At 55.0% G+C, this 18,681-nt stretch overlaps 1 protein-coding gene and 1 long non-coding RNA gene across 13 annotated transcripts in view; one reads left to right on the top strand and one right to left on the bottom strand.

Moving 5' to 3' along the window:
- Position 1: 1 nt before the first annotated feature.
- Positions 2 to 2,827, bottom strand: LOC123652847. Its single transcript, XR_006742365.1, has 3 exons — positions 2,439 to 2,827; positions 314 to 407; positions 2 to 208 (listed from the first exon to the last, which is right to left on the bottom strand). It is a non-coding gene; the product is annotated as an uncharacterized LOC123652847 (long non-coding RNA).
- Positions 2,828 to 5,330: 2,503 nt separating this feature from the next.
- Positions 5,331 to 18,681, top strand: part of HIP1R (huntingtin interacting protein 1 related) — a 28,206-nt gene continuing 14,855 nt past the window's right edge. For 6 of the 12 annotated variants that reach the window (XR_004990092.2, XR_004990099.2, XR_004990098.2 and 3 more), the window contains exons 1-2: positions 5,332 to 5,515; positions 18,536 to 18,599. Coding sequence is in view for 4 of the 12 variants with exons in the window: in XM_036449813.2 (XP_036305706.1) it covers positions 5,423 to 5,515; positions 18,536 to 18,599 (157 nt within the window). In the remaining 8 variants the exon portion in view is untranslated. Of the gene's footprint in view, positions 5,516 to 18,535; positions 18,600 to 18,681 lie in introns of all 12 variants that reach the window. The other 6 variants (XR_004990093.2, XR_004990097.2, XM_036449813.2 and 3 more) reach the window with 3 other exon arrangements.

Genomic DNA, 18,681 nt, shown 5'->3' with positions numbered 1-18,681 from the left:
TTTATCATACAAGAGTGAAATGAGGAAGGTTGGTCACGAGAAGCCAATCCTGGCATGTTCCCTTCCTCAGGAATGGGGGCAGGCCTTTTACGCATGTCAGATCTCAGAGCTCTGCTGGGCTGGGTAAATGCCCCTCTGTTCAGGGGCTCCAGGGGGGCAGCAGCGGTGAACGGAGCAGCCACCTCATGGAGCCGTTTGGATTAGAGTGCTGTGTTCTTTACAAATGCTTGCTTTTCCCCTCAGGCTAGGCTGCTTGGTGTAGCATCTAAGAAAGGGATCATTGATTCAGAACTATGGCCCCCAAGTCAGAAACCTGTGTGCAGAGGCTGCCTTCCTATCTGAGTCAAAATGTTAATCTCCTCTTCATGATGCGAGCAAGTTTCTCTTTCCGCCACCTGTGAACCTGCCTGTGAAAAGAGAACACTCATTAGCTTCTAAAGAGGAAAATGTTGGGAATGAAAAGGTTTGAAAAGTCAAAAGTTATTTTGTGGCGCCGAGACCGGTTTGGCTCAATGGATAGAGCGTCGGCTTGGGGACTGAAGGGTCCCGGGTTCGATTCCGGTCAAGGGCATGTACCTTGGTTGCGGGCATATCCCCAGTAGGGGGTGTGCAAGAGGCAGCTGATTGATGAATCTCTCTCATCGATGTTTCTAACTCTCTATCTCTCTCCATTCCTCTCTGTACAAAATCAATAAAATATATATTTTTTAAAAAAAGTTATTTTGTGGCTAAAGTTAGTATTTTATTTTGAGAGTGTGTGGATTGAAACTGGGGACAGTGAAACAAAGGAAGGGCATAAGATAGAACAGGCAAGATGGTAGCAACTGGAGTGAGTAGAGGCAGAGCTGCTTTGGCCCTTTAAGAAGAAAGTCTCAGAGGCAGAAGAAATGAGCCAGCAGGGCTGCATGAACTCAGGAAAGAGTAGAGAAACAAAGGAGGGCCCTCAGAGACAGGCTCAGGCGGTTCGCCCGGGACGTGTTGCCACTGCCCACTGCTCCCCTGGTTGCAATGAGGAGTTCCTTGGAGTTTAGGAGAAAGAAGGCAAAGACACATGTTTTTTTTTCTTTTTGTGGCTAAAGTTATTTATTTTAATATATATTTTATTGATTTTTTTTACAGAGAGGAAGGAAGAGGGATAGAAAGTTTGAAACATCAATGAGAGAGGAACATCAATCAGCTGCCTCCTGCACACCCCTCATTGGGGATGTGCCCGCAACCAAGGTACATGCCCTTGACCGGAATCGAACCCGGGACCTTTCAGTCCCCAGGCTGACACTCTGTCCATGGAGCCAAACCAGTTTTGGCTAAAGTGATTTAAATGTGAGCAATTTCTGTTAAAGAGAAGCAGCTTCAGTATGTTTAAAATAATTGCAGGATAAAACTGGATTTTAGTATTTATATTTTGCATCATTCATATCCTTTATCTTAAGAGGAAGCAACTAAGTTGTACTATAACTGGCCTGCCAGAAATTCTCTCAGCCATCAGAAGAGACTGGATAAAAGGTTATTTTTAGGATTTGTATGAACAGATCATTTCAACACATAGAAATACCCTAAAAGAAATCAAGTCTGAATCAAAATAGTACCAAGCCAAAAACAGCCTTACCTAAAAGGTGCTAGTAGAATGCATAGGATTGAGAGGCTCCGTGGGATAAGGTTGGTTCGTTTCAGGACCATGGCTGAGGTTTGAAACCTTATGCATGCCATGGCTATTCAATCTATAGTTTTCCTCGGTGACCTTGACCTGAGATTACACTCCCCCCCCCACACACACACCTTTGAGATACCTGTAGTTAGTGGTTTCAAAGTAATGCACCTTCGTTTTCCCCGGGACCATTTGAGATTGATTTTGTTAGCCTTCATTTCAGGAAGGTTCATGATAGGCCTTACACAGAATAATCTTAGCAACTACTTCATAAGGGATAGGAAACAGTGGTAAGATTGGACTAAGAAACCAGTCAGGACCACAGCTGACAAGGTAGGCTAAAAACCAGCTTGGTCTCTGAGAGGATTTAGTCAAAGGAAGAGGGCATATCAATCAGGATGATTTCTGGGTTCTCAGCCAAATGCATATTTAAGAGATCTAACAAAAAAAGGAAATAATTTGAGCACAGTAAGTTCTGCTTGGCTGGCCACGGGAGGAGACACACGACTGAGCAAAGCAGACTCCATGCTATTTACAGCCTGGTGGGGGAGCGACCTTAATGAAATAATCACAAATAGGTCATGGAAACTGGTAAGTGCTATGAAATAAAGCTTCGAGCACGGCGACAGCCTGCAGCTGGGGCATAGGGCGAGGGCGGAGGGTTCAGAGACGGCTTTCCTGAGGAGGTGACCTCTGACCTAAGAGATGAAAGATGAGCAGGCAAACAGAAGAGGAAGAGCATTCCAGACAGTATGGACAAAGGCCTTAGGTGGAAGGAGTGTGACTGACATACCTTCAGACCCGCTGGACCAGGATGGAGCAAGACGAAGCCGAGCAGAGAGGCGGGCGGCGTCATGTGTCAATGAGACAGTGTGGGGATTGCAGCACCATCATTCTAATGAGCAATGATGTCACCTCTACTGTTTGCCTCCCGGGATTTTTCTGGAGACAAGGTCTAATTCATATCCCAAATGCTTTGCCTTTTGTAATATCCTGGGTGGAGCCTTAAGAAGCCCTGGAGACACACCAAAGCTCGGTGTCCTGATTCTGGTGATTAGGAGACTCTCCGCCCATCAGCTATGGAGCCAGCACTCCCTGAAGACGTTCCCACAGATGAACCCTGACACACTGAGTGAGGAAGCCGTGTCCTTGTGCTCCCAGGAACGCTCTTCCATAAAACGTTGCCAAGTTATGGGGGGTTATTGACCCACTTTTCAACCCTTCATTGCACACATATTTTTAAAAATATATATATTTTATTGACTTCTTACAGAGAGGAAGAGAGAAGGATAGAGAGTTAGAAACATCAATGAGAAAGAATCATTGATCAGCTGTCTCTTGCACATCCCCTATTGGGGATGTGCCCACAACCAAGGTACATGCCCTTGACCGAAATCGAACCTGGGACCTTTCAGTCCACAGGCTGACGCTCTATCCACTGAGCCAAACTGGTTTCGGCCACACACATTTTTGAACGTTGCTATGTGTTGGGCATCCTGCCAGGCACTGAGGGTATAAAACAGGAAGATGATGATCCTTGCCCTGTAATAGCTCAACATCTTACCTACAAGCAGATAATTTAGAATTCATTGGAGATGCTGAAGCCAAGTCCTCTGTGATCCCAACAAGTGTTCAGCACAGTGCCTATCCCATTACAAATAAAGGTTTATTTATAAAAATGGGCGCTTAGCCCACAAAGTCACTGACCCTGCGTAGTCATAGCCTGGTAGTTGGTTGCTAATGTTAAGTCACTATGGCAGATGGTCTAGACCCAGAGGGGTTGTCGCTTGATTTAAAGCAGATGCTGCCTGGCCAGTGTGGCATCGATGTATGACCTAGGAGATCACATCAATTCCCATTAGGAGTACATGCCTGGATTGTGGGCGGGGATGGCAGGGGGAGGGGCTGGCGTGCAGGAGGTTGCTGATCCATGATTTTCTCTCTTTATTGATGTTTCTATCCCTCTCCCTTCCTCTATGAAATCAATAAAAATATATTTTTAAAAATGATTAAAAGCAGATGCTGTGTGAAGTGTGAAGTTCACTGGAGAACTGATTTGTTGGATGTGGAGCAGGAGTCTGAGAAACATTTGGTGTGGAGCCAGCAGCCTCTGTAGTGTGTGTGGGGGGTATCTTTATTTCATCACAGCTATTGACTGGGGCGCCAAGGATTAAAAATGAGATGACACATGTAAAGGGGTTAGCCCAGTGCCGTACAAATAATAAGCACTCAATAACTATTAGCTGTTGTCATTTTTGTTGTTATTCTGGCAGAGAAGCCTTTCCGGGGTTGGAATTAGGTGAAGCATGGTCAGTTTCTCTCTAGCGGAGTGAGAGGAGAGCCCTGTCAAATGCCATTTCCAGGAACTCCTTGTCTGCTCCAGGGCTGGGCAGTAAGACATCAGCCACCACATGGCTTCCAGTAAGTGTGGAGGAGATAGCGGTCAAGGTTATGGAGGGATCACTTTCCTTCTTCAAGGAGAGTCCTTGGTAGCTGTATTGGGTAATTTCACACCTGTATTCTGATAGGAAAGTTGGAGGTAACAATAACAACCACTGAGAACACATATTTAAAAAACAAAATCAATACAATGACTTTTTAATTTTTATTTTTTAAAATATATTTTATTGATTTTTTTACAGAGAAGAAGGATAGTGATAGAGAGCTAGAAACATTGATGAGAGAGAAACATCGATCAGCTGCCTCCTGCACATCCACCACTGGGGATGTGCCCGCAACCAATGTACATGCTCTTGACCCAAATCGAACCTGGGACTTTCAGTCCACAGGCTGACACTCTATCCACTGAGCCAAACCGGTTTTAGCTTATTTTTATTTTTTAATCCTCACCTGAGTATATGTTTAGAGAAAGGGAGAGAGAGAGAAAGGGAGAGAGAGAGGGAGAGAGAGAGATTACAATAGTTGCCTTCCAGATGTGTCCCTGCCAGTGATGGAACCCGAAACCCAGGTATGTGCCCTAATGAGGAACGGAACCTGCAAACCTTTTGGTGCCAGAATGAGATGCTCAACTAACTGGGGCTTGGGCCAGTGTTTTGAAAAGTCCCACACCACCTCCAGGGGCTTCTCTTCGATGCACTTCCATGGTCCATCACTGTGTTTTGTTCAAATCTGTCCACAAATTGTCCTTGCCCCGCCTCTCCAGTCCTCGCCCAGTTCCTGCCCCCAGGCAGGTGTGCTCAGTCTCACTGCACAGCCGCACAGCCCCGCGGGGGTAACAGCTGCAGTTAGGTTAGAGATGCACAAAGAGTGGGCTGCTTCATTGTATTCATTGTGACACATATTAATGAGACTGAAACGAAAAAAAAAAAAAAAAAAAAAAAAAAAAAAAAAAAGGAAGAAGAACCAGATCCTGGACTGGTGTAGACAAGTCTTAGCGACCCCAGGATGGTGTGTGGGAAGGGAAATGGCCTGAGCCCCAATGGGGAGAAAAGCGGAGCAGGTGGAATGAGTGAAGGGGCTGCGGGCCTCGGCCTAGACCCGCGGGGCTAGGGGGCGTGGCGCGAGATGGGTGTGGCGCTAGCGGGGCGGGGCCTAGAGCCGCGAGGCTAGGAGGCGTGACGAGAGGTGGGCGTGGCGCCAGCGGGGGCGGGGACTGGAGCAGGAGCTGCGGCGGGAGGGCGGGGCCTGGGGCGGGGCCTGGAGCCGGGCAGCGGCCGGCGGGCGGGAGGGCGGGGCGCGGCGGCATCTAGGCTCGGGCGGCCGGCCGGGGCGCACTCACTCACACGGAGCCGGGCCGGGAGCGCAGGCGGCGGCAGGATGAACAGTATCAAGAACGTGCCGGCGCGGGTGCTGAGCCGCAGGCCGGGCCACAGTCTGGAGGCGGAGCGGGAGCAGTTCGACAAGACCCAGGCGAGCGGCGGGCCGCGGGGGGCGGCGGCGGGCTGGCGGGCGGCGCCGTCTCCCCATCCTCATCCCACCCTCCCCTCCCTAGGGCCCGGCCACCGTCCGCTCCCCGCCCCCTCACCCCCTCACCCCTTCACCCGCTCCCCACCCCACCCCCCGGCCTCCGCGGGCGACGCCGCCCCGCGCGCAGGTGAACCGGAAGCGCGCGCCGGCGCCGGGGCCTGAGGTGCGCGCGGGGACCGCGGCGGCCGGAAGCCGGGATGCGGCGGCGGCGGCGGCGGCGGCTCGCGGGGGGTCAAGGTGAGCGCGGAGCCCAGGTGCCCGGCCGGCCCCTCCCCGCCTCCCGCCCGCCGGCTCGTGCGTGCCCGTCCTCCACGCTCGGGGAAGCGGCGCGTTTCCTTGAAGGAAGCGCCCCGTTTCCTCCCCTCCCCGGCGGCCGTTCCCAGGGCCGCGCGGCGCCTCGGTACCTGCCGGGCCACAAGTTTGGCGTCCGCAGCCAGACTTGTTGGCCCGGGCGCCGGCCCACGCAGCGGGAGGCTCACGCCCCTCGTTAATTTAGAACACGGGCGCCGGCAGACGGAAACTTCCTCGGTTTTTTCCTTCCTGCGCTTCCCACGCGCCCGCATCCCCATCCCCGGGAGGTTATTTTAACCGGGAGACAATGGCGCGGGCGTGTGTTTGGACGCGGGTTCCTGCCTGCGGGGAGCTGCCGCGCGATGCCGGCGGCCTTGCTGTGCTTCTGGTTTTTCTGTTCCTTTTCGTTTTGCAAGCACCGAGGTGTGCTTAGGCCTGGGGGGAGGGGGGAGGTTGGAGAGCACACTTCTTTATTTGCCAGAAGACGTCAAGCAAAACTGAAATAGCCAAAAATAAAAGTTAAAAAAATATATCTTACTTTCGAAATAAAGAGCCTCCCTCCCCTGCCTGAAGCTGGATGGTGGTGACCTGTGTGGCTGCCATGAGCAGGTTCCTCCCCGCCTCTCCCTGCAGAGAGCCCTGACTTCTGCGGCTGCTTTCAAAACAAGTTAGCACTTTCTGTCTATGGCAGCTGTCTTTTGAAATAATGAAAACAACAACAAGCAAACACAAAAACAAACCAAAAAACCTAGGGACACCTTCTACCTTTGTGCTTGTGATTAACAACGAAAGTGATAATAAAACCTTGGCATACCAAGGCTTTATGGGAAGCCGAGTGCTAGGAGTAACCTGGCCGCAACTTAACTTATCCTTGTGATCATCATCCTCTGGCCTACGGAATGTCGTCGTCGCCCCCCCCCCCCCCCAATCCCGATAGCCCATCATAAAAACAAAAGTGGCATTTAAAGTCACTAAGACATAATCGATTTGCGGGAACTTGCAGTAGGATGGGGAGAAATCTAATGGGCAGAGGGAATCTGGATGCTGTCCGAAGCTTTATTCGTTCACTGATTTTTGTTTTTTTCCTCCCTCTCTTGCTTTTGAGGAGGAATAAAGAATTCTGGTTGCTACATAGAGAAGATGGAATTTAAAGGGCTAAGTTATTGGTCTAATTCTTGTTATAAATCAAGAGCAACCTTTAATGTCGAAGAGAAGGGGTCTCTGAAATAGGTGCACACATTTTTGGTTTGGAAAACGAGGTGTTTTGTTTGTGTTTGCTTGTTGGGTTTTTTCCTCAGACGCTGAGTGCGTTCCTTGTAATGAAGAACTTTCTAATGGGTGAAAATAGCATCTGCCTGTGCTCCAGGCGCGCTCCTTTTTTTCCTGGAAAGATAGAGTTTGGGTCGAGTGTCTGGCTGTGCTTGTCTTCAGGGTCACTTACTGGAGATGTCGGAATAAGGTTTTGTGCATGGTTAATATTTAATTAGATTGTTCCCAGAAATATCTAGTGAGCTGCCAGCCAGACCCCATTGGTGGGAAGGACCGGAGAGCTGAGGTTGCTGCTCACGCGTCTCCTCTGGACACAGAATAGCTCGTCCAGTCCACGGACCTGCCTTCCCTATGGAACACGCTGTGTCTTCGCGGTGACCTCAGGGCCCGAGCTGCGAAGGAGCACTTTGGCTTCTTGAGAATTTACATCCTTATGACCCCAGCTTCTCCTTTCCTAGGGGCTCCTGGGTGAGGATAGGAAAAACCACTACATATTAGCTTTCTCGGCAGGCCACACCCCGCTTTACAAAGGCCCCTCCCACCCCAGGCAGGAGTGTTCAGGAGAGGTGCCTGGTACTTAGGGGGGGGGGGAGGCGGCGACGCGCACGGGGGCTGTGTGTGTGTGTGTGTGTGTGTGTGTGTGTAAGTAATCCTAGGGGGAGTGTCCAGAAAGCTGGCCTCCTCTTCCCAATGACTTCATTTTCTTTGGTGATAAAACCCTTTTCCAAAACGGATGTCAGAAAATCGTGTTGTAGTCTGAATACGGAACACCACACAATAGAGCATACCTGCCCGTACCGTCGCAAAGACGGTGTGGTACCCTGTTTCCCCGAAAATAAGACAGTGTCTTATATTAATTTTTGCTCCCAAAGATGCGCTAGGTCTTATTTTCAGGGGATGTCTTATTTTTCCATGAAGAAGAATATGGTACACATTTATTGTTAAATGAAAATAAAGGAGCCAAGACCTGTTTGGCTCAATGGATAGAGCGTCGGCTTGGGGACTGAAGGGTCCCGGGTTCGATTCCGGTCAAGGACATGTACCTTGGTTGCGGGCATATCCCCAGTAGGGGGTGTGCAAGAGGCAGCTGATCGATGACTCTCTCTCATCGATGTTTCTAACTCTCTATCTCTCTCCCTTCCTCTCTGTACAAAATCAATAAAATATATATTAAAAAAAAAAAAGAAAATAAAGGAAATTTATTACCTGTATACGGTACGGTAGTACGGTAGTTGTCAACACAAACCAGACAAACTGTGAATCCTATGGTATCAAGAATTTACTCATTTATTCAATGACAATCATGCCATCATCTTCTGGAACATCATCATAACAATCCAATTCCTGAATTTCCTGGTGAATTTCTTGTGACTCCATTTCTTTCAGAATCAGTGGACCAAATCTCTCGTGTTTAGCCTAGGGGGGGCTTATTTTCAGGGGGATGCCTTATATTCCACTCAGAAGGAAACCTGTAAGTAGGTCTTATTTTCGGAGGATGTCTTATTTTCGGGGAAAAAGGTAGCATGGAGGGCTCCCATAGGTAGGTGCACCTGAGGGCTAGTCGGTGTCCCTGTGCCAGTTGTTTAACTCCTGAATCACGTTCGTTGTCTCTAAAGATGGAGATAACCCCATCCACCTCCTGGGGCTGTTGTAAGGTATAGAGATCAGCCCCTCAGCGATGCACACGCCTCCTGATGCCTGGAACCTGTGAAGACGGGTTAGTCTATTTGCTAAGAAAATGCTCATCAGCTGACCTCAGAGTGGAGCGACTAGCCTGAGTCAGCCAGGTGGGCCCAATGCAGTCACGTGGTCTCTACATATGGAAGAGCCGTTCAATGCTGGCGCCTTGGAGGTGGTGTCCAGGGGAGGCGGTGTCCTCTGGAAGCTGGGGCAGGTGGGACTAGGTTCTCCTGCAGAACCTCGAGGAAGGAAGGTGCCCTGCTGGCACCGAGACTTTAGCTCCATGAGACCCATTTTGGACTTTTGACCTCAACGGGGAGACGATAGGTATAAGCCACAGGTTTGTGGCGTGTTGCGATAGCAGTAATAGGTTACTAATACATCCAGAACGCACGCCAGGTAGGACAGTGCTCTGCACACTGCCAGGAAGTCGTCTTTCTCCCTCCCCTCCCGCCCCCACCAAGCCTCACAGCTTCAGAGCCATTCGTGACCAGGCAGGCCTGCCTTTGAGGCCTGTTATGGATGAGGACTCAGGCTTGGAAATGATAAATTCCAGACTTGCTTTTTCCTTAGCTCTGAGTCCCTTCGCTTCTCTGGGCCTCAGTTTCCCCTGCAGGATGTGGAAATAGAGCCCTAAAGCTTCCCGTGAGGTCCGCTCGAGAGAGGGGCCGCACCTGCGAGCGCCAAGCCCCGTGTGGAACGGGAGCAGCCCAGGTTAACGGTGGGGAAGGGACCGGACAGGGCCGGCCGGCCAGCTCGGCCGCACATCCCCTCTGCAGCCTCTGCCAGCCGCAGGCTTGTAAAGATGGACACTTACCGCGGCTCCTGTCAGAACAGCGTGTCCAGTGGAAACCGAGTACGAACCACGTGTACCTCTTCCCATTGCCTAGCAGCCCCGTGAGGAAGTCAACAGAAATTCCTTTTCATCCTATCTGTTCGCGAGCCTGGTGTCTTCAAAGTAACCATTACAGCATGCAGCTGCTGTAAAAACGAGGGGGATAGCTTACCTTCCTTTCCTCCTCCTAAGTCCTCACAGTCTGTGTGTTTGACATGCAGAGCATGTCTGGGTTTGGGCTCACACACTCAGGTGCTCGGTGGCCACACGTGGCCGGTGTGGACGGCCGGTGGGAGAGTCCCCTGGGTGGGGCGGGGGCCTTTAAAAATGTCGGTGCCTGGTACCTGAGATACGGAGTCCTTGGGTGTGGGTTGGAGTCCAGGGCGTTGCTGTTTTTGTTTCGTTTTGTTTTTAATGTTTTCCTGCCAGGAATTCTTTAGAATCTCATTATTAGAGGCAGACCTCAGGACAAGTATTTGGGAACTTGAGTTTCTCTTTGGAAAAGCTGTTCCCAAACACGCAGTGCTCTTGCTTTGCGCCTGTGGTCCCTCTGCTCTGACTTCTCTCACACGTGCCCTGCACCCCTCCATGGAGTCTCCTGTGATAGGCAGGTAGACTCACATGTGCCCACCCTTGCGTCTTCATTGTTCCTTACAAACACTGTGGCATTATAATACTCTAAGTCACTAACCCCTTTTTGGGCCTCATTTAAATGTTTACCAAAAAAGCTCCCAAGTTTGAGAAGAAATCTAAACCATGTGGTGGACAGGCAAGACACCCAGCTCCGTCCCACCATTGTCATGGGGCAGGGCAGGCCTGTCTTCTCCCTGCCGGCACCTGGGACAGACTGGTTGAGTGGCTAAAGGACAGAGGCCAGCCAAGGGTCCTTTGTGAAGAGGACAGAAGAGAGCCAGGCGCACAGCTACCCTGGGACACTGCCCCCAAAGCCACCACGAGCCACTCCCGCACCTGCCGCTGAGGTCTGCCCCTGGGGTGGGCATGGGTGGTGAGCTGTGCCCTCCTGCCTGGTTCTGCTCTCTGGGTGAGGCTCAGGCAGGCAGCCGACTTCCTGACTCTGGGCTGCCAGAAATCCCCTGAGCCTCCCCCCTCCCATCAGTGACTTCTTGGTCCAGATGGGGGTGGGGATGCAGCTGCCAGCCCTTCCCTCACCCTTCCCATCTTTGATGCTCATTTGTCCCATGACATGTTCATGAGGACCTCATGTGTGTCTTTGGGCTTGTTTCTGGTGCCTTGGAGTGTGCTACAGGAAGAAAAAGGGAATTTTTTAAAATGACTTTAGAGAGAGGAAGGGAAAAGGAGAGAAACATCAATGTGAGAGAGAAACATACCATTGGCTGCCTCCTGCACACCCCTACTGGGGATTGAACCTGCAACCAGGCATGTGCCCTGATCAGGAATTAAACCCATGACCTTTTGGTGCCCGGGACAACACTCAACCAGCTGAGCCACACCGGCCAGGGCGAGAAAGATCATCCTGTCCCCTCCAAGAGTTTTCATGTGATGAAGGAGGTGAGAGAAGGACAGGTGTGCTGTGGCAGAGCAGTGAAGAGCGAGACTGTGCCTCAGTCAGCTCTTCTGCAAAGTGGACGCAATGGTTGTGCCCAGGTCATGTCATGAGAAGTGATGGATTGCCTGGTGCTGGTGCAGAGCAGATGCTGTGCCAGCATTAGCTGCTCCATAGATCCCCGAAGGGCAGGCCAGACAGAAAGACCAGTAGAAAGAATGTCCTGGTGGGCTCTGTCCCTGTGCCATGGTTTGTCAGGGCAGGAGCGGAGCTGGGGCCGTTGAGGAGGGAGGGGATCTCCAGAAGAGCGAGTCTCAGGTGCTCACGGCCCCCTTCCCCAGGAAGCAGGCCCGCTTCCAGGGACCTGGCCCCTGGGAAGGTACTCCAGGGAACCCCAGGGAGCTGGGACAGCCGGCTGTGACTCCCTTGGCAGAAACGCTGCCCTTCTGACCTTGCCCCAGGCCAGCACGACCTGGGCAGACAAGGCTGTTTGTGAATGAAATGAGACTGGGCACTCGATTCCAGCAGCTTGCGTGGAAACTGGAGCCGAAGCTAGGCCTGCTTGGCTGGGGGACAGGGAAACCCAGCCGGCACACCTGAGACGCCGGCCGGCCGGGCCGGGCCGCGCTGTGGGCCAGGCTCTCCCTTGTCCCCTTGATCTCAGGTGGGACTCAGATGTCACCTTGTCTGAGGCCTCACACCGTTTCTCCGTCCCCAGCACACCGCAGCAGAACCGAGGACGTGGGCACATGGAAGGTTGGGCCCCCTAAGCACTACCCCCTGAACCCCAAGGTTCTCAGGCAGGGAGGTGTTGGCTCCTCCTATGTCCCAGCACCCTGAGCACGTGGCTCAGGGGACACACTCGGTGCGTGGATTCCATGCGGGTCTTCCTTCTTCGAAGCCGCTGCCTCCCACTGCAGAGAAAGGCCGAGCGGGGGAGGAAAGTTTGGGTGAGGGGGGGTTGCTGCTGCTCCTGCTGAAATAAACAGCCTCAAACTGCAGTAGGTCCGCCTGCCAGGGAGTGACTCAGGCCCCTGGCTTGTGGGACAGACAGGTCTTAGTGATGTCACCAGGCCCAGGGACGAAACCGCCTGGGGCGACTCCCTTTCCGGAAGTGGAACTTGGGGTGCATCTCCGCCTCCTCGCGTGTTCCCAGCAGAGCTGGGGCCGAGGTGGCAGTGGGCGGGGCTGTCCCGTGAGCGGCACCCTCCTCTGACTCCTGCCCCTCCCAGAGGGCAGGTGGCTCAGCTCAGCCCTCGGGTTCGTCAGTGAGAGGCTGGGATGTGAATGAAGAGAAGGGGCGCTTGAAGCCTTCGGACTGGCGCTCCACTGCCTTCCCCGAGCTGCAGGCTCCTCCCAGTGTGCCCGGCTACTTTGCATATGACCACATCTTAGCTGCCTCCTCGCTACAGAAACCCTGTGTTCGCTTTCATCAATGGCCTTTGAGGTGGCAAAAGCCTCTGAATGAGATCCTTCTGTCCTTCCAGCAGCTCTGGAAACGCCAAAGCAGAACAACCGCCTCTCTGCCAGGCCCCGGCCCGGCTCTGAAGGACGGTTTTGTCCCTGCCCAGAGCCCCTGTGAAGGGTCATGATAACAACAGGGAGACTTAGGTCTGATTCATCGCACGGTTGGTTTTTAAAATAGAAACTGTTTTATAGTTGCCTTTAGTATTTAACCCTCGTGGTTAAGTTATTAGTTGGAGAAAGAAACACTCACCACCTCAGCACTTGTATTTGAAAGAGCTTTTGTCCATTCAAGTGTTCACTTAAAAAAATGTATTGTTATTGATTTCAGAGAGGAAGGGAGGGAGAGAGAAATAGAAACATCAATGATGAGGGAGAATCATTGATTGGCTGCCTTCTGTATGCCCTCCACTGGGGACCAAGCACGCAACCCAGGCATGTGCCCTTGACCAGAATTGAACCCGGGACCCTTCAGTTCGCAGGCTGACGCTCTATCCACTGAGCCAAACCAGCTAGGGCCAGTGTTCACTCTTTCATTCAGTCAACAGGAGATGCGCTCCTCCTGGGGTGGGTGGGCAGACCCTCCAGGAAGGGGTGTTTCAGCCCAGAGTTGAGAGACGGGGAGGCACAGCGAGGCCTGGCGGTGGGACCTGGCTTGCTTGTTGGAGGGACAGAAGGGAGGCAACGTGGCTGGGACACAGCACGATGCTTTAGACAGGCTGCATGTGTCTTACCCTCCGGAAGACGGGGATTTCTTATTCCTCTTCCCAGGGGGGGAAGTTGTGGTCTGAGAAGGAGACGTTTCTAAAGCGAAATCTCCCCGCTGTGTCGGGTGGATGGGGTGCAGTCTGAGGGAGGGGAGCTGCGGCGGGCACTGGTGGACCTGGGTGAGAAGACCCGGGTTTGTCCTCAGGCTCGGCCCGCTGGGGAAGGGGTCTCCCCCATGGTGAATATCGCCGATGGACTAGAGCCGTGGTTGGCAAACTGTGGCTTGAGAGCCACATGTGGCTCTTTGGCCCCTTGAGTGTGGCTCTTCCACAAAATACCACGGCCTGGGCAAGTCTGTTTTGAAGAAGTGGCATTAGAAAAAGTTTAAGTTTAAAAAATTTGGTTCTCAAAAGAAATTTCAATGGTTGTACTGTTGACATTTGGCTCTGTTGGCTGATGAGTTTGCCGACCACTGGGCTAGAGGATGTCATGTCTCCCCGAGACAGACACTCGGCTCAGCCCCTTGCTGAGCACTGGGTTCCCAGACAGTGTTGCTGCGCGATGGGCTGAGGAGCCGGGAAATGCTCACGCTCCGTCCTCAGTGACTGTCCCCTCCCCGCTGCCCCCCTGACTGTGTGGCTCTTCCCAAATTCCTGGGAGCCCCTGTGCCCCGCGTGAAGCCCCACAGCTGGTGGGGCAGGGACTGGGTTGCCGTGAGCAGCCCTTGACCGAAGCCTCCTGTGTGGCCTCTGGCTTTGCTGACCATGTCCACGCCCGAGTCCACCTCAGGGCCCAGCCTCTTGGGGAATCACAGCTGTGGCTGCAGCTGCCTCCGTCTCCTGTCTCCTGAGTCGGTGCCTGCTAAGATGCTGCCTGGTGTGTGGCCTGTCCAGAGACGAATGCCATGGTGGCTCTGTCCAGCCTGGTCCTGGGATTGTCTCCACAGGGTTTGTTAGACGAGATTGTTCTGGGAAGCAGGGCAGGCGTGGCCCAGTGGGGCCCTCTGAGAGCCCTCCCAGGATGTCCCGCCCTGGCCACAAGACAGCCGCTGCTGGAGGGAGCCGAGGGGAAGCCCAGGCCAGGTCCTGGGGAGCCGGTTCCTGTGGAGGGACCGAGAAGGCAGGCTGCTTCCTCTGCCCCTCCCCCCAGAGAGGTGGCCCAGGAGGCTGCTGGGTGGGTCGTGTGGGAGCTGAGAGCAGTCACAGGGCAGGTGGCTGTGTGGGGGCTGAGAGGACAGTCAGGGGCAGGTGGCCTGTGCTGCAGCTTCCTCATCACAGCCTACGGGGGAGGATGTGTGGGGCCAGTCAATATGTGCAAAGTGCTTCAACAGCAAGAGGCGGGCAGAGGCACTTGGTCAACATTTCATCATTGTGACCTTGGGCAAGTGGTTAACTTCCTGAAGCCTTGCCCGCCTGCTGCCAAGGTTGCTTAGATCGAGGGAGGTCACAGCTGTGAAGTGCCCGGCAGTGCGCCTGGCACAGGGCTGAGCTGGATAAGTCAGGTGATCGAGACCTGTGGCGTGAGAGACACCTTTCCATGCTGTGAGGAGCTGGCCATTCTGACTGTGTCTCTGGTGCAGGCTAGAGCCTCCCATCTCTGGCCTGTGGCCACCCCAACCTCGTCCCCACCTCTGGCTCTGGAGGGTCGGGCCCCTCCCTCACTCCTGGGCACTGGGCGGAGTGAGGTGCAGACTGCAGAGGCTCCTGGGTGTGGGCTCGTTGGATTTTTCCAGCACAGGAGCATGGGGGTGAATGCCCAGGAAACTGTTAGCCCTCCCTTCCTGCCCGCCCTCTGTGTCCTTGCAGACCCTCCTGCTCGCTCCCTCCCCAAAGCCCCCACCCTGCCAGTACTGCCGTGGCCCTGCTTCCCTGTCCCCTTCCCCACCTTTCTCCCCTGCGGCTCAGAGAAGCTGACACATCCCCAAGACGGTGGCCACCTGTCCTCCCTCCACCCAGGTCCCTGCTCTCCAGCACTGGGTTTTCCCTCCCGACCTGAGGCCCCCCCTTCCCCCCTTCCCACTCAGCCTGTGTCTCCCTGGAAGACAGTTCTCTCTGCGGCAGGGATCCCCGAGCCACCGGGAGGGACTGCCCTGCTGGTCAGCACTGCTGAGGGGCTGGGGGGCCGAGGGAAGAAGGGTTCTTCAGGCACGCAGGTGCGAGGGGACCCCACAGTGGTCCCGGGCTCCCCCTCCCCCTTCAGTGTTCCCTCAGTCACCCCTTGGCTGGCATTGAAGGTGCTACGCTGTGTAGACAGAACCAGTGATAGGGCCGCCTCCACTGAGACCGTCAGCCCCGAAGCAGAGCTGGGTCATAGTCACCCAGACAGAGTCCAGCGTGAAGGAGGACCGGCTGCATGCCCCGTCTCTGTGCCCATCAGGGGAAAGCCCAGCAGGACCGGCTGGGGAGGCCCGGGCGTCCCCGGGCCAGATGCCCCTTCTGGGACGGGGCTTGGCTGCTGCTGGGAGGAGCATCGGAGCCTGTGAGGTGTGCACAGACTCCCTCTGTGAGCACTGAGCCTCCTTGTGAGCGGCCCGACCCGCACATCTGCCCCTGCACACAACGGGGCCGTGTTCCCGCTGGGAGGAGCCCTGGTCCTGCAGCCAGGGGCTGGGTGGGACTGAGGGCGGGCAGGCCGCACAGATGGTGCCATGCTTTAGAAAACCTTCCATGTGCCAGGCACATTCAGGGCTGGGGTACAGCAGCGACCAGCCAGGTAGAACCACCCCCTCGAGGTGCTGACCCTAGGGTGAGGAGACGGATAACGGACAGATAAAGGAAACGTTGTTAGTGGGAGCTGAGTACATGGAGACTTAAGTAGGGTGGCATCAGGAAGGTGACAGGGTGAGCAGACACCCAAAAGGGGTGGGGGCAGGGGCTCTTTCTGGGGTCCAGGGCCCAGCAATGAGAAGGTGCTCAGTAAAGTAAGAGGGAGGTGGGATGCCTGACCGTAACCTTGGGCCCAGCTAAGCTATGCGCTCCTCCTGCTCCAGGAAGAGCAGCCCTCCCCCTCCCACACCCTGCTGGGCCCCCGCCAGCGCCAGCTCCAGCCAGCCTGCTCCTCAGGGCGGGCCGCTGCCTGGAGGACAGGGGGGGCCTGCAGGGGGAGAAGGGCTCCTGGGTCCCCCTGTGTGTGGGGCGGGGAAAGCACTTGGTCCTTAGCCTCCCCTGGGCAGCCGGCTCTGCACGCTGGCTTCCGGCTCCACGCTGCCTGGAGCCTTTGGACCAGGTGGCAGTTGTGAGAAGAGCCAGCTCAAATGTCAGGGCAGCTGGGGGATGGGGTTACACACCCCGGAGACAGGACACGCCTGGCTTATGAGCTGGCAGCTGCTTGCTGCTGGGGGAGGCATGGCCCCACCCCTTGCCTGGCACTGCCTCAGTGGCCCTCTATTCCCAGCTCCTCACCCACACCTGGACAGAATCATTAAAGACGCAGAACATGGAATCAGCCAAACCTGCCTTTGCTCTTATTAGTTGTACAGAGAAGATCCCTACCCCAGTGCCTCAGTTTCCCCACCAGGGAAATGGGCTCGTGACCACTTTCTAGGGTTGTTGCTGGGAGGCATGTTGCTCGTACTTGGCACAGGGTCAGTCATTGCCCGTCTTAGACTTATTCTGCCCGGGCGGGGAGCTCTCCTCACAGCGGTGCTTGGTGAAGGCGCCGGGGCTCGGGCGGCTGTACTGGCAGAGTCTGGCACATAGAACCAGGGGCCAAGGGCGCCTTCCTGGGTGGCTCGCTGAGGCTTTGACAGAGAAGTCAGAGCTGCCCGCGCTCTTCTCAGGTCCTGGTACCCCGAGGCAGGGGCTGCTTCCCAAGCCCGTCCTTGACGCCGGAGCATGAATCCTGGTTTTCCCCAGCACTGCCCGCGCCCCGTGAGCCGGGCCACAATGGGCACAGTGTGTGAAAGGAGGGCGGCCTGCCTTGCTGGGCGGCTCCAGAAACTGCTCTGCCCGGCCCAGCTCCCTCAGCCCTGGCTGTGTCTGATCTGAGTGGCCACCTGCGCTCCCAGGGGCTGCTTTCCTTACAGAGGAATCTCTGAGTGGCTCCAAGCCGGTCACAGAACACCAGAAACGAGCGAGCTGGGCAGCGACGATTGTTCAGATGCCAGCAGCGGGAGCACAGGGCTGCAGCCGTGAAAAGAAGGCGCTGGCCCTGTCTCTCGGGCCCCCTCTGCCCTGTCCCCTCTCGCCTGCTTCCTGTTGACAAGGCGGATGCTCGGGTCTGGCTGCAGGGGGGTGAGCAGCTTCTTGGCTGCCGAGGGGGGGGGGCGGGGGGGCAGGGCAGAGGAAGACATGGAGGGAGGTGGGAGGGAGGCGAGAGGATCGGCCGGCCCGAGAGGTGTCTGCATTCCTTAGGCCCCTGTCCCATTGTCCCATGGCTTGCAGCCACTCCTCTCAGTCCGCAAACACTGGTGTCCCCAGCTCAGGGCTGGGTGGGGGACAGAGGCTTATAAGACCTGCCACCACATGGAGAAATACAGCATCCACAAGTAAACCCAGGGCTGGTGTAGGGCTGGTGGTAGTTCCTGGGTGAGGGGGGCAGGGGTCACAGTAGGTGCCTGAGCCTTTGGTAAGGGAGCAGTCACCTCTAGGAAGCCTTCTCGGAAGAGGAGGCATTGGCACAGGGGGCGGAGGCCAGACTCCAGTGGGTGGAGATGGGAGAGGACCTTCGTTAAGGATGAGATTGCTGCTTGCTCAGGGCCCAGTGGTAGCAGCGAACCCCCTCCTGTACCTGCCCCACCCAGGAGAGAGATGGCCTGCTTGGCAGGTAAGGGAGCTGGGTTTATCCTGGCTTTCCACGCGGTAACGGTATGGGCCTTGCCAGCTTGCAGCCTTCCTCGGGGTCCTGTCATGGCGAGATGGGGCTGGCAGGTGCCTGTCCACGGCGTGTGGTGAGCGCTCTGTTCGAGGCCGCTTCTCCCAGGAGGGACAGGACCCTGACGGCCTCGCCTCGGGAAAGCTAAGCACAGGTGGTCTGCACCAGCAGCCGCTTCTTCACTGCCCAGACCCCTGGAAGCTTGGTGGCCTCAGGTGTCAGCCGTGGTTTGAGCTGTGCAAGTCAAGGCTTCAGAGTTTGGTTTGGTTCGCTTGGAGATGTCTGGTTGTCCGTCTCCACGTGCCTTTCACCGCGGGAAGGGTCATCTGTCTGTCTGGGTGTTGCCGTTTCTGAACTCCGCCTCCTGTTTCCCTCCTAGGCCATCAGCATCAGTAAGGCCATCAATACCCAGGAGGCCCCCGTGAAGGAGAAGCATGCCCGGCGTATCCTTCCTGCCTCTGGGCGCCAGGGGCGGCGGGAGGACATGGAGGATGTGGGCCTGCCCTGTGTGGCCTTTGGCCATGG

The sequence above is a fragment of the Pipistrellus kuhlii genome, unplaced genomic scaffold (assembly GCF_014108245.1).
Source record: "Pipistrellus kuhlii isolate mPipKuh1 unplaced genomic scaffold, mPipKuh1.p scaffold_m20_p_20, whole genome shotgun sequence".
In the NCBI taxonomy this organism is placed as follows: domain Eukaryota; kingdom Metazoa; phylum Chordata; class Mammalia; order Chiroptera; family Vespertilionidae; genus Pipistrellus; species Pipistrellus kuhlii.
This window is presented reverse-complemented; position numbering and strand designations above follow the sequence as displayed.